The 17,932-nt window shown below is 36.3% G+C and overlaps 1 protein-coding gene across 1 annotated transcript; it reads right to left on the minus strand.

The window, feature by feature from the left end:
* Window positions 1-1,514: 1,514 nt before the first annotated feature.
* Window positions 1,515-17,432, minus strand: LOC110463859. Its single transcript, XM_021518763.1, has 5 exons — window positions 17,033-17,432; window positions 8,410-8,539; window positions 5,672-5,801; window positions 3,699-3,835; window positions 1,515-3,408 (listed from the first exon to the last, which is right to left on the minus strand). The coding sequence occupies exons 1-5, from the start codon at window positions 17,304-17,306 to the stop codon at window positions 3,150-3,152; spliced, it is 930 nt and encodes a 309-aa protein (XP_021374438.1). The 5' UTR covers window positions 17,307-17,432; the 3' UTR covers window positions 1,515-3,149.
* Between the last annotated feature and the right edge of the window lie 500 nt (window positions 17,433-17,932).

Below are 17,932 nucleotides of genomic sequence, written 5' to 3' on the forward strand. Positions count from 1 at the left end.
TTTTTCTCCTCTATATCTACCTGGAATAAAACCTGACTGATCAGTATTAATTAATTTGTTTAAAACAGTTTTTACTCTATTTGCGATTGAACCTGATGCTATTTTGTATACTTTATTTAGTAGTGAAATAGGTCTGCAGTTTTTCAATAGTTGTCTCGGCTTATCTCCCTTTGGTTAACATGTCTTTGTGTTATTGAAAGCTCATTATTATTATATCCATATCTTATTGATCTAACTACATACTGACCTAACTGTTTCCAAAAGCATTTAAAAAATTCAGAAGTAAACCCATCAGACCCCGGACATTTTTTTTTTTTTTTTAAATATTTTTAAGTGTACAAGATGCTTCATTAAAAGAAATACTCCCCTCTAAAATTTCTGATTCTTGACGACTCAATTTTGGAACACTATTACCATTTAAAAACTGATCAAAATTAACCTCATAAAGATCATTATCTGCAGAATATAATTTTTCTTAAAATTGTTGTACCTCGTTTAATATTTCACCCTGTTCCCTAATCAGTTCTCCATTTGCTTTTTCTATTACTGGGATAAGTTTAGTAACACAATTTCTATTTTCAAGATTTAAAAAATATTTAGATTTTTTTTGCCTTCTTCTACCAATTTAGCTTTAGATCTCAAAATACTTCCTTTCAGTCTATATAATCTTATCACTTCCAATTCATTTTGTTTTTCTTCTAGTTCTTTAAAGTCTACATTTTCTTGAGCTTCTAATTCTTTAATTCTATTTCTAAGATAACTTTCCTGTTTGTTTTGGGGTTTTTTCTTGTATGAAGTAATAGTCTTTCCCCTAATTTCAAATAAAAGAGTTTCTAAAAAAAGTTAGTCATTGATTGTTAGTTGAATATCTTCATTTGGAATGACAGACAAATAATCGAGGTTGTAAACTGTTAGTGCATATTGTATTTTAATGTCTAAAATATGTTTATTATTAATATTAAGATATTCTCTATCATGAAGCAATGAATTATTGAACTTCCAGAGGCCTTTTCCTTTCTTAAAATCGTTAAACACTATTGATATAATTGGTGTTGAGTGGTCTGATCGATAGCCTGGCTCAATCGTTGATTTTTCAATACAAGATATTATATTTTCTGAAACTAAAAAATCATCTATACGGGACCGTTTGATTAGGTTTGACCTTCTCCGTGTTATCTTTTGGTCTCTGGGTGCTGCTCTCTATATAAATTATGTCTATCATTCCAAATTCTTTTATTAACTCAATTACTCTATCTCTTGCTTTAGGATTGTTTACATGTCTAGAATTATTGTCATAATCTAGATCAGGGTTCATATCTAAATTAAAATCACCACATATAATATAAGAGTCATTATTGTAATCAGTAGCCTAGTTTTGGTCCACCACACGGCAAACTCCACATTTACACTGGCTCCACATGTACACCGCCCGAGTTGTTGTTGATCGGTACATTTAGTGTGAAAATAACAAAGAGTGTTGTGTCGCGATACAAAAAAAGGCAACTCATTTTCACTGTAGATCCTGTATTTTCACTGGTAAATGAGAATTAAAAAGTGTTTCTATTAACAGCTCATTACAATGTTTCTGTTAAGCGTTTCTTTTGACACCTCTCTTGAAATATTCTAAATTTGGTTTTACATTTTACTCTAAACAATCCACTGAATTTTGTATTTAGTTTTGATATCACATTCAATATGAAGTATTAAAATATCAAATCTTACTATTGACGCCCCATTGTAAGACTCTATATTTAAACTGTATGAATATCAAAAATTCAGATGGAAACCTTCCTTTTTACATATTCAGGTTTCGATGAACTCATAACAAGCTAAAATAATATGGTCACTCTTTCATTCAGTCAGTTAGTCAGTAACCTCAACTGTAATACTAAAAGACAAATAGAAATATGAATAACAACATCAGGGCGTGGACACTTGGACACATTTAACTTTATTTTCAATGACACATACGTCATTTTTCACGAATCTACATTTCATACATTGTATGGCACGTGTTTTATTGATTAAAAAGATACACTAAAGGGTTAATTGTATATACGATAATTATATTATGCAAAGTGTATAAACGAATACATTGTATGTCACACTTGTATATGCGTGCTTTCATTTGATAACAGATAACGATACAAACACTTTGACTGTGTACTTGACCTACACCTTCTTTAAAAATAATATTTAATTGCAACAGGCCTATTACATGATGTGTACATATATATACTAATGATAATATTTACTAAATAGAATTACTAAGATGTTTACGTTAAATATGAATATGCAGGCGTTCACATATTTACATTATGGAGTTAGATGATGATGTTGTCAATGTCAATGTCTGTCGGTATACTATGAACATGTTTTACATGAAGTAATAGGAACTTGACCGGCCGTGTTAGTGATATGACTGGGATTTACTCTAGATCAACAAGCTGCAGATATGTACTGATGAACGATGTAGAGTATACTTTCCCTTCAAATTATGTTTGTGCTACTTAGACAACATAATTCACATATTTAAACCATTTTCTCAAAAAGACAAGTTAATAAATGCATATATATTATCTATCTATCTCTATATGTTTTCAATTTCAACACAATTGCATTTTCATCATAACAATAGATATCCAAAGGAGCGAACAAAACAATAAAAAACTATACACAGGAATTATTTTTAAAATTCTTTCGAAAAACAATATTTTCCAAAGTACAATAGGAAAAGAATGTACTTCGTCCGTTATTGTGTTACACACCGTTATCTGTTAAATACCGTTTCGGAAAAAAGTTGAAACACCGTTTCATATATTTTATACATATATGTTGTGTATGTATATAAATGTAAATCGTACTACTATTCTTTTTTTTGTCATTTTGTCAATTTAAAATTTGGCGTTGGGTTAGTGTATATTTGTTCCTAAAGAGAGAATCAAAATTTTCACTAAGAAACCATTTAAAAAGTCCCAAGCGACGGTCTGTAAGCTATGTAATTAGTTGATGCACTGGCATAATGAACGTTGACCACCTTGTCCGTGAATGTTTTGTACATTGTCAAATCGTTAGAAAGTATAACAACTTCGACCAACAAGAATTATCCAGTCGACATCTTCTCGTTCCATCACTTCCTTTGACGTCCCCTAAAAGGATCCCCCAGCCACCCCGCCACCGTCTCCTGTTTCCCCGCCAGTAAACGTTTTCGGTTCGTCACTACCTTTGTCCGGGTCGTGAGATCTGCCCTTGTGGTAGCTACCATGACTCCTCCGCCAACCGCACACGCCCCCAATCACGGCAAGGATCCCAACGACGATGCAGATAACGACAATGAGTATCACCATGCCGACACCAAGCTCCTGGGGCTCTATGGGTGGGTGGCATTGGCCGGTCTGCAGAACTTGTCTGGTGACATAAACAAATGGAATCAAGCATACCCACTACAATACATATATAATGTTACTTATATTATATAATTATGTATATGACTAATTATATGATAATGTTCCCATTGCAGTTACGGTGATTACACCCGCCCTACGGTATTTATATATCTCATGACATATTGGAATACGAACACCCACATTATTTACTTTCTATCAATAAGTAATCACAGTGTATTTGAGTTAACATGAGATATTAAAGCATAGGGTTTGTTCGAATTTAAATATGTGCCAAAACTGATAACACCTTACCCGTAACGAGTTACCATGTGGTGCAGCGCCTCGAACACTTGACCACTCTTAAGCATGGGCTTAACCTCGTTAAAGATCTCCCCGGTACAGTTCACCGTGAGGACGTGATTTGCTCTTGCACCAGTTGATGTCATCATCTTTAAAACAACCGAAAAGATTGGGTTTAATGTCGTCGCTTAAAATGAACCACAAAATTTATTAACGAGAAAGTGTATCACTGACTACAATAACGAGATAGTGTATCACTGACTTCAATAACGAGATAGTGTATCCTAGACTACAATAACGAGATAGTGTATCACTGACTACCATTACGATATTGTGCATCCTAGACTACAATAACGAGATAGTAAATCACTGACTACAATAACGAGATAGTGTATCACTGACTATTATAACGAGATAGTGTATTAGTGACTACCATTACGAGATAGTGTATCCTATATTACAATAACGAGATAGTGTATCAGTGACTACCATTAAGAGATAGTGTATCCAATATTACAATAACGAGATAGTGCATCCTTGACTACAATAACGGGATAGTGTATCACTGACTACAATAACAAGATAGTGTATCCTAGACTTCAATAACGAGATAGTAAATCACTGACTACAATAACGAGATAGTGTATCCTAGACTACAATTACGAGATAGTGAATCACTTACTACCATTACGAGATTGTGCATCCTAGACTTCAATGACGAGATAGTAAATCACTGACTACATAAAGGAGATAGTGTAGCACTGACTACCATTACGAGATAGTGTATCCTATATTACAATAACGAGATAGTGTACCCTAGACTACCATAACGAGATAGTGTATCACTGACTACCATTACGAGATTGTGCATACTAGACTTCAATAACGAGATAGTAAATCACTGACTTCAATAACGAGATAGTGTATCACTGACTACAATAACGAGATAGTGTATCATTGACTTCAATAACAAGATAGTGTATTAGTGACTACCATTACGAGATAGTGTATCCTATATTACAATAACGAGATAGTGTATCACTGACTATAATAACAAGATAGTGTATCACTGACTACAACAACGATATAGTGTATCCTATATTATAATCACAAAATAGTGTATCCTATATTACAATAACGAGATGGTGTATCATGGACTACAATAACGAGATAGTGTATCCTAGACTACAATAACGATGTAGTGTATCCTAGACTACAATAATGAGATAGTGTATCCTAGACTACACTAATGAGATAGTGTATCCTAGACTATAATAATGAGATAGTGTATCCTAGACTACAATGATGAGATAGTGTATCCTAGACTACAATAATGAGATAGTGTATCCTGGACTACAACAATGAGATAGTGTATCCTAGACTACAATAATGAGATAGTGTATCCTAGATTACAATAATGAGATAGTGTATCATATATTACAATAACGAGATAGTGTATCCTATTTTACAATAACGAGATAGTGTATCCTTGACTACAATAATGAGATAGTGTATCCTAGACTACAATAACAATGTATCATTGACTGGTGTACGTGACTATAGTGACGAAAAAGTGTTCCATTAACTAGTAATATACCACTAGGGGTGGTCGGGTAACGCAGTGGATAGAGTACTTGCTTACCTTTCAACAAGGCGACTGGGGTTTGATTCCCCAATCGGACATGAAAATGTATAGGGTTACCTGCTCGACCACGGGTACTCCTGTTTCCTCCCACATTAAGACCCCCTGCGCGCTTACATCCGGGCCAACAAGAGTGATTTATATATGTTGAAATAGCTTGTTTCATAATTATTGCAAAATAGTGTACCGTTAATAAGTGTATTCCTGATTTTTTAAACCCTCCACTAGCGTACCACTTCTGACAAGAATGTGGTGATAGGGTTTCCTTGTCTACAATAACGAGTGTACATTTGTTTTAGTTATTATCAAACATTTGAACCTCTGTGAAGGCACTTCCACTTACCTTCCTGTCCTCTTGAGAATAGAAGATAACGATGCTATTATCACATGTGCCGAACTTCCAGGATACGGACCTCAGATAAGCGGAGAACTCCATCGCTTCATTATCCTTATCGACATTGTTTGACACAACGCTACAATGATAGTGTATTTTATACAAAGTGTTACTCAGTTTTATACATGGTGCTACTTAGCTTTCTACACTTTATACAATGTCCTACATGTACTTTCATTTTTACATGATACTTTTAAGGTTAATACAATGTGTCACTTACTTTTATACATAATGCTACTTAGGTTTATACATGGAGCTACTTAGGTTTATACATGGTGTTACATAGCTTTATGCATGGTGTTACTCAGCTTTATGCATGGTGCTACTTCAATTTGTACATGGTGCTACTTCAATTTGTACATGGTGCTACTGTACTTAAGTTTATACATGGAACTATTAAGGTTTAAACATGGTGCTACTTAGTTTTATGCATAGAGCTACTTAGTTTTATACATGGAGCTAATTAGCTTTATACATAGTGCTACTTAGGTTTATACATGGAGCTACTTAGGTTTATACATGGTGTTACATAGCTTTATGCATGGTGTTACTCAGCTTTATGCATGGTGCTACTTCGATTTGTACATGGTGCTACTTAGTTTTATAAAATGTGCTACTTCGGTTTGTACATTGTGCTTCTGTACTTAAGTGTATACATGGAGCTACTTAGGTTTAAACTTGGTACTACTTAGTTTTATGCATAGAGCTACTTAGTTTTATACATGGTGTTACTTAGCTTTATACATAGAGCTACTTAGTTTATACATAGAGCTACTTAGTTTATACATGGAGCTACTTAGTTTATACATAGATCTAGAGCTACTTAGTTTATACATGGAGCTACTTAGTTTATACATAGAGCTACTTAGTTTTATACATGGTGTTACTTAGGTTTATACATAGAGCTACTTAGTTTATACATGGTGTTACTTAGGTTTATACATGGAGCTACTTAGTTTATACATGGAGCTACTTAGTTTATACATGGTGTTACTTAGGTTTATTCATGGTGTTACTCAGCTTTAACATAGAGCTACTTAGTTTATACATGGAGCTACTTAGGTTTATACATAGAGCTACTTAGTTTTATACATGGTGTTACTTAGGTTTATACATAGAGCTCCTTAGTTTATACATGGTGTTACTTAGGTTTGTACATGGTGTTACTTAGTTTTTACATGGTGCTTCTTAGTTTGTACATAGAGCTACTTAGTTTTATACATGGCGTTACCTAGTTTTAACATAGAGCTACTTAGTTTATACATAGAGCTACTTAGTTTTATACAGTGTGTTACCTAGTTTTAACATAGAGCTACTTAGTTTATACATTGTGTTACTTAGGTTTATACATAGAGCTACTTAGTTTTATACATGGTGTTACTTAGGTTTATACATGGTGTTACTTAGTTTTTACATGGTGCTACTTAGTTTGTACATAGAGCTACTTAGTTTTATACATGGTGTTACTCAGCTTTGACATAGAGCTACTTAGTTTATACATAGAGCTACTTAGTTTTATACATGGTGTTACCTAGTTTTAACATAGAGCTACTTAGTTTATACATGGTGTTACTTAGGTTTATACATGGTGTTACTTAGTTTTAACATAGAGCTACTTAGTTTATACATAGAGCTACTTAGGCTTATACACAGAGCTACTTAGTTTATACATAGAGCTACTTAGTTTTTACATGGTGCTACTTAGTTTATACATGGAGCTACTTAGCTTTATACATGGTGTTACTTAGCTTTATGCATGGTGTTACTCAGCTTTATGCATGGTGCTACTGAGTTTTATAAAATGTGCTACTTCGATTTGTACATGGTGCTACTGTACTTAGGTTTATACATGGAGCTACTTAGGAGTATACATGGTGCTACTTAGGTGTATACTTGGTGCTACTTAGCTTTATACATGGGGTTACTGATTCTATTTTTCTACACGAACTTAGGAAGAATACTAATATGTATTTAATGTACGCCATTCAAATAATGGTCACGTCGGTATGGTATTCCTGCTCTTTTCCTTTTATTACATTATGTCAATATGTACTTTATCACAAATTTATTACATTGCCGGACAATTGTATTTTTGTTTGATTAACATTCAACAAAATTTTGTTCACTCGAATGTTAATTCCAAATGTAAGAGAGCGGATTTCACGTTTCTGGTATGTTTTGATTTTTTAAATCAAAAGTTTGTGAAAAATCGCTTTTTAGAAGAGGTGATTTCCCTCTTGTCAAAATGCAAAACAAAATGAGCTTCGGATATTTATCCATCTACTGGGTAAAATATAAATATCAGAAAAAACCGATAGGGAAGTATTACTCGACAACAAGAATGATCGATGTTGATTAATGATATCAAAGTCGTTCTAAGCAACCGAACAGCTTAAATTGATAGGAATTTTAGCGCAAATTGTGGGGGGCTTTAGCTTAAATTTATGGGTATTTAAGTTTGAATTGTGGGGTATTTTAGCTTAAATTGTGGAGTATTTCGTCGACTGACTTCAGATATAATTTTACAGTATGTCTATAAATGCCGATGGCAGTTAGGGGCCTTGCGCAAATTCTGACGAGAGGGTAAAAAACTCCAACAAATGCGGAACAATTTGTTCGATAATAGAGGCCTTGTTTACTTTAGAGGAAGACGGGTTTTGTTAGACAAAGCCGCCTACGAAACTTACAAAGACTTCATTCCCATCTTTCGTACGAGTGCCACTCCGATTTTGTAGCCATCTTTCCCCACCACACAATTTCTGCAGCCACATTGACCGTTGGTGGCGAGGGCGTCTATCTGGTCGTCCAAGAAGTCAGCTGTTAAAACAGAGACGGATTGTTGAATTGGTGTGTTATACAACTGTGTTCTAATCATCGTTGCCTTTTAATACATCGCATTATGATAATTCCTGACACCGGCGGCTCTATTTATAACTAATGGAATTATTTGCCTACATATGCTTTCTTAACAAATCGGGTTATGTGTGCATTGTTTTTTCTTATATACATTATCGACTCATTCTTTCATGCTTCTTGTATAACTTTATGTCTCTGTTCTAAGTACTTACCACTTATCTACTTGTATGACTTTATGTCTCTGTTCTAAGTACTTACCACTTATACCACTTATCTACTTGTATGACTTTATGTCTCTGTTCTAAGTACATACCCTTTTTCTACTTGTATGACTTTGTGTCTTTGTTCTAAGTACTTACCACTTATCTGCTTGTGGAATAAAACATATGAACTATCTGGCTATTGATCATTTATTGATCAAGAACGTATGTAAGACAGTGTTTGTATACAGCGATATGCTATGATATACGTACTCTTAAAAGGTAAGTGTGAAAGATTTTCACAGCCAACGTAATTAAGTTATAATCATTGGTACAAATAGTATAGCAATAAAAAAGCGTTATTGACACGTATCTTATACTTATCTTGTGGTTTTTGTTTTTTCAATTGTTTTAATTGTTAAATGATTGTTTTTGTTGTTTTGTGGTTGTCGTAGTTGTTTTGTGATTGTTGTAGTTGTTTTGTGGTTTTGTTGTAGCTGTTTTGTGATTATTGTAGTTGTTTTGTGATTATTGTAGTTGTTTTGTGATTGTTGTAGTTGTTTTGTGGTTGTTGTAGTTGTTTTGTGATTGTTGTAGCTGTTTTGTGATTGTTGTAGTTGTTTTGTGATTATTGTAGTTGTTTTGTGGTTGTTGTAGTTGTTTTGTGATTGTTGTCGTTGTTTTGTGATTCGTGTAGGTGTTTTATGGTTGTTGTTGGTTTGTGATTGTTGTAGTTGTTTTTTGGTTGTTGTAGTTGTTTTGTGGTTGTTGTAGTTGTTTTGTGATTGTTGTAGTTGTTTTGTTGTTGTTGTAGTTGTTTTGTGATTGTTGTAGTTGATTTGTGGTTGTTGTAATTGTTTTGTGGTTGTTGTAGTTGTTTTGTGATTCGTGTAGTTGTTTTATGATTGTTGTTGTTTTGTGATTGTTGTAGTTGTTTTGTGATTGTTGTAGTTGATTTGTGGTTGTTGTAGTTGTTTTGTGGTTGTTGTGACTGTGTTTTACGATTGTTGGAGTAGTTGTTATTTTGCGATTTCTTTAGTCGTTTTTGTGACTGCCCCTGTTTTGTTATTTGTGTAGTATTTTGTGATTGAAGTTTGTGGTTATTTTAGCTGTTGTTTGTGATTTTTGTAGTGGTTGTATTTGTTTTTGTAATATTTTGATTGTTGTAGTTGTTTGGTGATTGTTGTTATTGTGTTATTATTGTTATTGCGTTTTGTTATTGTTTTAGTCGTTCTTTGATTGATGTTTTATGATTTATGATGTGCTATTGTGATCGTTGAAGTGGGGTTTTACTGCTGTTGTCGTATGAATATTGTTGTTGTTTTTGTGATTGTGTTTGTCGTTTTGTGATTTATGGTGTTACATTGTGATTGTTGTAGTTGATTTGTTATATTCAGGTGTTACTCTGGTATTACTCTGGTGTAACTCTGGTGTTACTCTTGGAAAGAGACGTTATCGTATTTGGAATCCTAGAAATGGAAATAAATACAATGTGGAGTTTGAGGTATGGGGTCGAGAACCATACAGGCCATGCACCTGTTAACTGTCAATCAGAAAAGCATACAGTCGTCAGTGAATGTTTCAACTGTGTCAACAGAGTCAATCAATGTGCCTCCCACCAATATACCTGTAAGGAGAGTACCTTAGCAATCAAACCTGAACTCGAAGCTGAGTTGAAGAGACTGACGGACCTAGGTGTGATAGCTCCTGTGGACAGACCAACAGATTGGATCTCATCGTTACTTGTTGTGAAGAAACCAAATGGTAAGATAAGAATGTGCATAGATCCCAAACCACTGAACAAGGCACTGAAAGAAATCATTACACAATGCCGACAATTAATGACATACTTCCAGAGTTGGGTAAGGCCAGAGTCTTCTCTGTTGTAGACGCAAAGGATGGATTCTGGCACGTCAAGCTTGATGAGGAAAGCAGTTACTTGACCATATTCGGAACTCAATAGGGACGCTATAGGTGGCTGAGGATGCCATTTTGGATATCTTCTGCACCAGATGAGTTTCAGAGAAGAACGGATGTCGCTCTAGAAGGACTTGAGGAAATCAAAGCCATTCAAGATGACATTGCGGTGTTTGGATGCGGCGACAGATGTGGTGACAGAGAGGGAATCAAAGCCATAAATGATGACATTGTGGTGTTTGGATGCGGTGACAGATGCGGTGACAGTGAGGGGATCAAGGCCATTCATGATGACATTGTGGTGTTTGGATGCGGTGATAGTGATGAAGAAGCTCGACTGGATCATGACAAGAAATTAACAGCACTGTCTGACCGTTGTCGTCGGGAAAACATAAAGGTAAACCGAGACAAACTCAAGCTCCGACTACCATCTGTCACATGCCTAGGACATGTGATTAGTGCTGAAGGATTGAGAATGGACCTAACTAAGGTTAAGGCAATACAAGAGATGCCTACACCCACTTACAAAGCAGCAGTACAGAGGCTCCTCGGGATGATAAATTGTGTCCAGAAGTTTGCTCCATCTCTCCGTGAGATAACAGCACCCTTGAGAGAGTTGATAGAGAAAGATTCTGAGTTCATATCGGAGGAAACTGCAAAAAACTGGAAAAGCATTTGCAAAGATAAAGACAATCTTGTCGAAGGCACCGGTGTTAAAATACTTTGATCCAGAAAGCTAGGACACTGTCCTACAGTGTGATGCCTCTATGCAAGGTTTAGGTGCTTGTCTACTACAGGAAAGTCAGCATGTTGCGTATGTGTCAAGATCACGTTCAGAAACTGAGCAGAACTATGCTCAAATCGAGAAGGAACTCCTCGCGGTGGTGTTTGGTATGGAGATATTTGAGCAATACACTTACGGACGGCATATATTTGTTGAGTCAGACCACAAGCCTCTAGAGATTATCAAAACGTTTACAACGTATGCTACTACGTCTGCAAAAGTTTGACTTAGAGATTGTCTACAAGAAAGGTCAGCTCATGTATATGGCAGATACATTAAGCCGAGCCTTCCTTCCTGGTGTAGACAAGGAGAACCGTAATATCATATTTACGATGGAAAACACTCAACAGTCAATGACAGAAAAAGAAACAGAATATGTGGATGCACTTCAATACCTACTCCTTTCCTCTGACACACTCAAACAGCTAAAGGCAGCTACTGATCATGATGATGAACTCAGAGGGTTAAAAACAGGAATACGACAAGGATAGCCAGATTCAAGGGAATCCTTATCGAAAGAGACACAACTGTATTTTCCCTTTCGTGAGGAGTTGACAATTGACAATGGATTGATTCACAAAGATGATAGAGTTGTTATTATCCCCATCAGTGAGCATAACAGGCTCATCGAACGCGTACATTTAAATCACATTGGTGTACAAGGACGCCTCAGAGGTGCTCGCGAATGCATGTACTGGCCAAACATGAATAAAGATATTGAGACATTCGTATTGAATTGTGAAACGTGCAACACATACAAAGAAGAAAATCAAAAAGAGCCAATGATTAGCCATAAGGTACCAGATAGGCCATGGGAAAAATAGGTTGTGACCAATTCTACTTTAACAACAAGTAGATTATTATTCTTACTATTTTGAAGTTTACCAACTTGATAACAAGACTGGATCTGATGTAATCCGAAAACTCAAGGCCCATTTTGCACGCCATGGAATACCAGACTACATGATAACAGACAACGGACCACCATTTGGAGGGAATGAGTTAAGAAACTTTGCAGAATCATACGAGTTTAGACACAAGACCAGTTCCCCACGCTACCCGCAATCAAATGGCAAAGTCGAAAATGCTATCAAAACAGCAAGAGAGTTATGGAAAAGTCCCTCAAGGACAGAAGTGACCCATTCTAGTGATTTTTGATTGGCGAAACACGCCCAGTGAGGGAATCAACTGCTCTCCAGCTCAACGACTGTTTGGTCGTAGAACCAAAACACGTTTACCAACTACAGGTAAGCTATTACAACCTACTTGTCTTCCTACAAAGGATGTCGCTCAACGTCTCATGAAAAGAAAAGAAAAGGCGACGTACTATTACAACGGAGGTGTTAAAGAGCTACCGAGATTACTACCTGGAGAGTCTGTTAGGATTCGACCAATGGACCACCAAAGACTTGGAAAAAGGCTCAAGTGGAGGATGAGGTAGCTATAAGATTCTACAATGTCAGGACAGAGGACGGTCAGGTTTTACGGAGAAACAGGAGGCACCTCCACAAAACATGAGCACCATTTATTGACCAGACTGAATCTCCTGCATTGGAAACTACTACAGACAGGAAAGTAGATCCACCAAAATCAGTATCCACACAAATGTCTCAGTCACCACCAGTCAAACCTGTGATGGTGAACCCTGGACCACCAATATGTGCTACCCGGACATCAGCAAGAATCATCAGAAGGCCTGGTTTCCTGAAGGATTACTTGACCACCTAGATGCCATTTTGTATATTTATATATTATAAGCGTTAAGCAGTGCCTGTTAAACCATGTTTTAGTCCATGTAGTTAGAACATTGACAATGTTAACAATAATGCGACATCGACGCGAATTCAGAGACGTTTAAGTTATAAACGTTTAAAATAGTTGAGGCTTATCAGTGGAATACAGACTGCTCTATCAATGACTAATAGTCTAATACCATTATGATAATGGAGTTGCTCAATTAACACTAGTCAAGAACTTCAAGGTACTATCAAGGCAATTTGGGACTACCAAGCTATTTATGGATCAACCACACAAGGATCGACATTCGTCCCCAACAGCCCGTCATAGACAGGACGACCGAACTATAAGGTCACAGCTGACATATATTTCCCAGCGCTCAACGTATTACCCGTGGAGCACCCCTGTCAGTACTCAATTGCTATGAACCGTCGCAGTAATAAAGGTCAGGCTCTGCTGTTTGGGGATTGTTACGCAACAGAGTCGCCCATTAGAAATGTGGACACGGCTGCACGGGGTACAACAGGTGTAGATGATAAATCAGAACCGGTACGGAACACTCGATTCAACTCGCACCCTCAACTTTTGGGGACACCTACCCAATACTCTCTGGAAATGTGTCAGAAAATGATGATATGGACACAACGCCTATCTGGATTCGATTGTGATATCCGAGGTAGAAATGACTCGAATATATCAGGAAGGACCACAGGAACGTGCAATCCTAAATACTCCAGAGGACAATATAACACTGGAAATACTGGAAATATATTATCAGGCAGAGTAATACCAGGAAATCAAATCCGATGTTTGTATTCTAATGTAAATGTTATGACCAACACAAAAAAATCCGAACTAGTGGAACATATTTACGACAGAGACTTGGATATGGTATGTCTAACAGAAATGTTTCCAAAATGTAACTGTCTACAGTTGTACACTTAATGTTATGATGTGGATAACTTCAACTCGTACTACAGTGAACCAAACAAACGTGGTATTGGGATATACGTCTCGAGAAACCTAATTTGTGAAAAATTAGTTCTCGATGGGGATTTAACCTCCAAAACAGAGACTCGTTACTTGTGTGCTGCATATACAGAATCCCTAACAGTCCAGAACAAAACAATGATCGCCTATTTGACCTCCTTAGGAAATTGTATTCCTTACATTATTCCTATTTTCTAATTCTAGGAGACTTTGATTTTAAGGAAATAAACTGGGAAGTTGGATCAACAACCACAAGGGAAAACCATCCAGCCACAAAATTTCTTGAAACAACGAGGGACAGCTTCATCTACCGACATGTTAAGCACTAGATACTGCGAAGGACAAACCCCAAATATTCTGGACCTTATCTTCACGAACGAGGAGGAAATGTTTGATGACGTAAGCTATTTCTCATCATCAGGAAAAAGTGACCATTTGACCCTACGTTTTGATATGTGTACTGATAACTCCACCACACCATCCCAGGAGGGAGTAGAGCAATTACATAGAGATGACGCATGACCTAAACAACTTTGATGCTGAGGATCTGAGTAATTGTAATGGAATTTTGGAAGCTTGGGATAAACTTTCTGTCCTCTTTATACAAGAAATAAAGAAATGTATACCAATGAGGAAGATATCTCAACCAAGAAATCAGAACAGAACATATCTTGACATCGATGCTAAACAAACGATCAAAAAGAAGAAACGGATCAAAGCTTTCATAACTACAAAGTGAATATATTATGTTGTATAAGGATAAGGAACTTTAGATATCAGTTTGAGAAAGACCTAGCTGTAAAATTCAAAACGAACCCGAAATATCTCCGGTTTAAAACTAAAACGGCAACTGTCACCAATAGACTGTCAAATCAGGTAGATCAATTAACCGAAACAGATGAGGAAACGGTTGAAATTTTCAACAATTTCTTTGCCAGCGTGTTTGTCCATGACTCGAACGCACCAATACCTCATTTATCGCCAACAGTTCTACCAGAACACTTAACTGATATCATTATTCTTGGAATGCACAGATTCTGAATTAGTGTAATCTACTGAATGGATTTAGATAAATCCAATTTCTTATTTTGGCTACAAAATATTTCAGGTGAGGTGCTCGAGGATTTTACTAGGTAAGTAGCTGAAAGACAACACATATTTTGTTTAGCCTCATCATGGAATTAAATCATTGTTTATTTTACAACATGTTGAAAATAAACATAGTAAAACCACAAATGATTTTGATCGAAGTTGATAATATAGGCATTCAGTTATCAGCTCTGAATTCAATTTTCTGTTAGGAAATTTGAAATGACATATTGTCTTTTAGTTTCATGTGGACACCATCTTGAACCAAAACTAAATTACAAAACATATAAGTTAGCTGAAGACATGCATTCATAAAAACTTACAAAAGAAGAACTTCAATTTCACGTAGAGTACATATCAATAAGGCACAGTTTTTCACTGCAAGTCTTGGACAAAATGTTTTCATAAGAAATATAATAGAGGAAAAGTTAATAAGACAAAGAGACATTACAGTTACATGAGTAGTGTAGTAATTTATTATGACCTTTTGAAAGTTTAGGGAAATGGCAAAGTATTCTAAAACACATATTGATGTAAATATTCTAGCTACCAGGTAATACGTTAAATGGAATATAACATATTTGTTTGATATATGTTCTGGAAAAATGTTTTTCTTCTAAATTTTGGATGAATTTGCGAAAGTAAAATAAGCAATAGTGGAAAATCCAAAACATTGGTAGATAAAAAGGATCCTCCACATGTTAACTTAAACTATCCTAACATACCTTTTAACCTGAACTGGAAACATTATACATTGAACAGGTGACAAAGTATTTCAATGAATTACTTAATAAAAATAACACAATTGGAACAGACAGGAACAAACTTCGGAAAATCAGTTAAACATGTATAGTTAACTGATGGATCAAGCTCCCCAAATATGAATTTCACCTTTGTCCTCAGTGTGGCCTTGACCTCGGATGTAAATACCGAGTTGAGGTATGCATCAATGCTTTTCAATCCTATATAAATCCCAAACATATCACATAGCTATATCTTTAGTAAGTCAGTAGTTATGACACAGACCATTTTGAAGCAACGACTATATATATGGCTCCACGAGTTTCATGTAGCATGAAAAGTAGGACAATAGTTTTCAATTTAGTGATGAGCCACGGAAAAATAAAGCCTAAAGTGGATTTTAGGCAACGTTCTACTATCAGCTGATGAAAATGTGTGTTTCTAGAACAGCCTCACGTATACGTTGCAGCCATAATGTAAATTCCGGAGGGTTTCAATTTTGTTTCTCCTTTTAATCAAGTTGAAATTGTGATCCAACGCTTCACAATTAACACACACGCTTCAAACTCCGCTATGACAGTTGTGATATACCGGCGACTAACTTGTTGATCCTTACACCGGAAAGCCTTTTTGGACAAAATTTGTCTGTATTACTCCGCCTTCTACTCTCGAGGTATCTCGTTTACGGAAAGTGCCGACGGTTCCCGATTGGTGTTGAGGGCTGACCAAATACTTGTCGTTAGCCCGACTAGATCAAACTGCCGTGACCAAATACGCCACAAAATAGTAGATTTCAATAAAGAGTCATTATACTTCGTTTTTAGTTTGTCTTCGATAAAAGTGGTCTCGCATGCTCACTATAATATATGGTTTACACGAAAAGCATAAATATGGCTCGAAGAACACATTCGACAGTTTAATCATTCAAATAGTTTAAAGGAGCCGAAGCGATGGCGAAGTAAATAAATGCAAATACCAATAAAAGTTGTCACTCACCGTCTTTGGGGTTGAGAATCCCCGAGGGGTCACATACCCAGGATTTCATACACTCCCGACCGCATAACGTAACGTTTACCCTAGGGTTCGGGAAGGATTCTTTTATCCAGTCGGTCGTCGGGATGTTGGACGGGATCGTGCAAATTAGGGCCGGTGTTGCTGTGGCTCCCGGCTGTAATGTAGAACCCCCGGGCCGCATCGTACTCCCCATGCCCTCGTCAACACATAATGCTAAAACCACCAGGTAGATATAACAGGGTGCCATGTCGGCCATAGTAATGAGTGTTAACACCGTTATCTTCCCAACTATAGCTATCCACACACAGGTAAAGTAGTTGGTCGTGAACGTTCTGTTTGTCTAGGTATCGGAAATGGTGGGGATTTAAAAACCTGTTTAAGTCAGAGGTCAAGGATAAAGCGTTTAAAAATAAAGACACGACAAATGAAGTGTTTGAAGATATTGTGCAATACCGCATAGAAAAAATGAAACAACGAACAAGTAAGGAGATAGGTTTCGACGTGAAGCAAAGTAAAGATATGATACCCTAAATGACCTCTTATGAAATAAAGCAAACACCGGTCCTAGACAAGGTCCACTATACACTGCATTGCTATCGCCCGACTAAAACCCGAGTATGTACCGAGCAGCTTTATAATGGCGCCAAAACAAATATATTTGCATTCTGAACTAAAAGACACGTATCCATTTTAATGTCATATGTATAACCATCTGAAAAACGCTGACTCACTAGGCGCTGTTACGGCTCTGCATCTAGTTGATTTCAGTGTACACTTGACGTTGTCATATGTGTAGCAGTTAATACCTTTTATCTATCGTGGGATTGTTGCTTTATATTACTGTATTTTAGAGCTGTTTTAGCGTCTCCTCTTCCTTAGCTC

The sequence above is a fragment of the Mizuhopecten yessoensis genome, unplaced genomic scaffold (assembly GCF_002113885.1).
Source record: "Mizuhopecten yessoensis strain PY_sf001 unplaced genomic scaffold, ASM211388v2 scaffold1513, whole genome shotgun sequence".
NCBI classification, from domain to species: domain Eukaryota; kingdom Metazoa; phylum Mollusca; class Bivalvia; order Pectinida; family Pectinidae; genus Mizuhopecten; species Mizuhopecten yessoensis.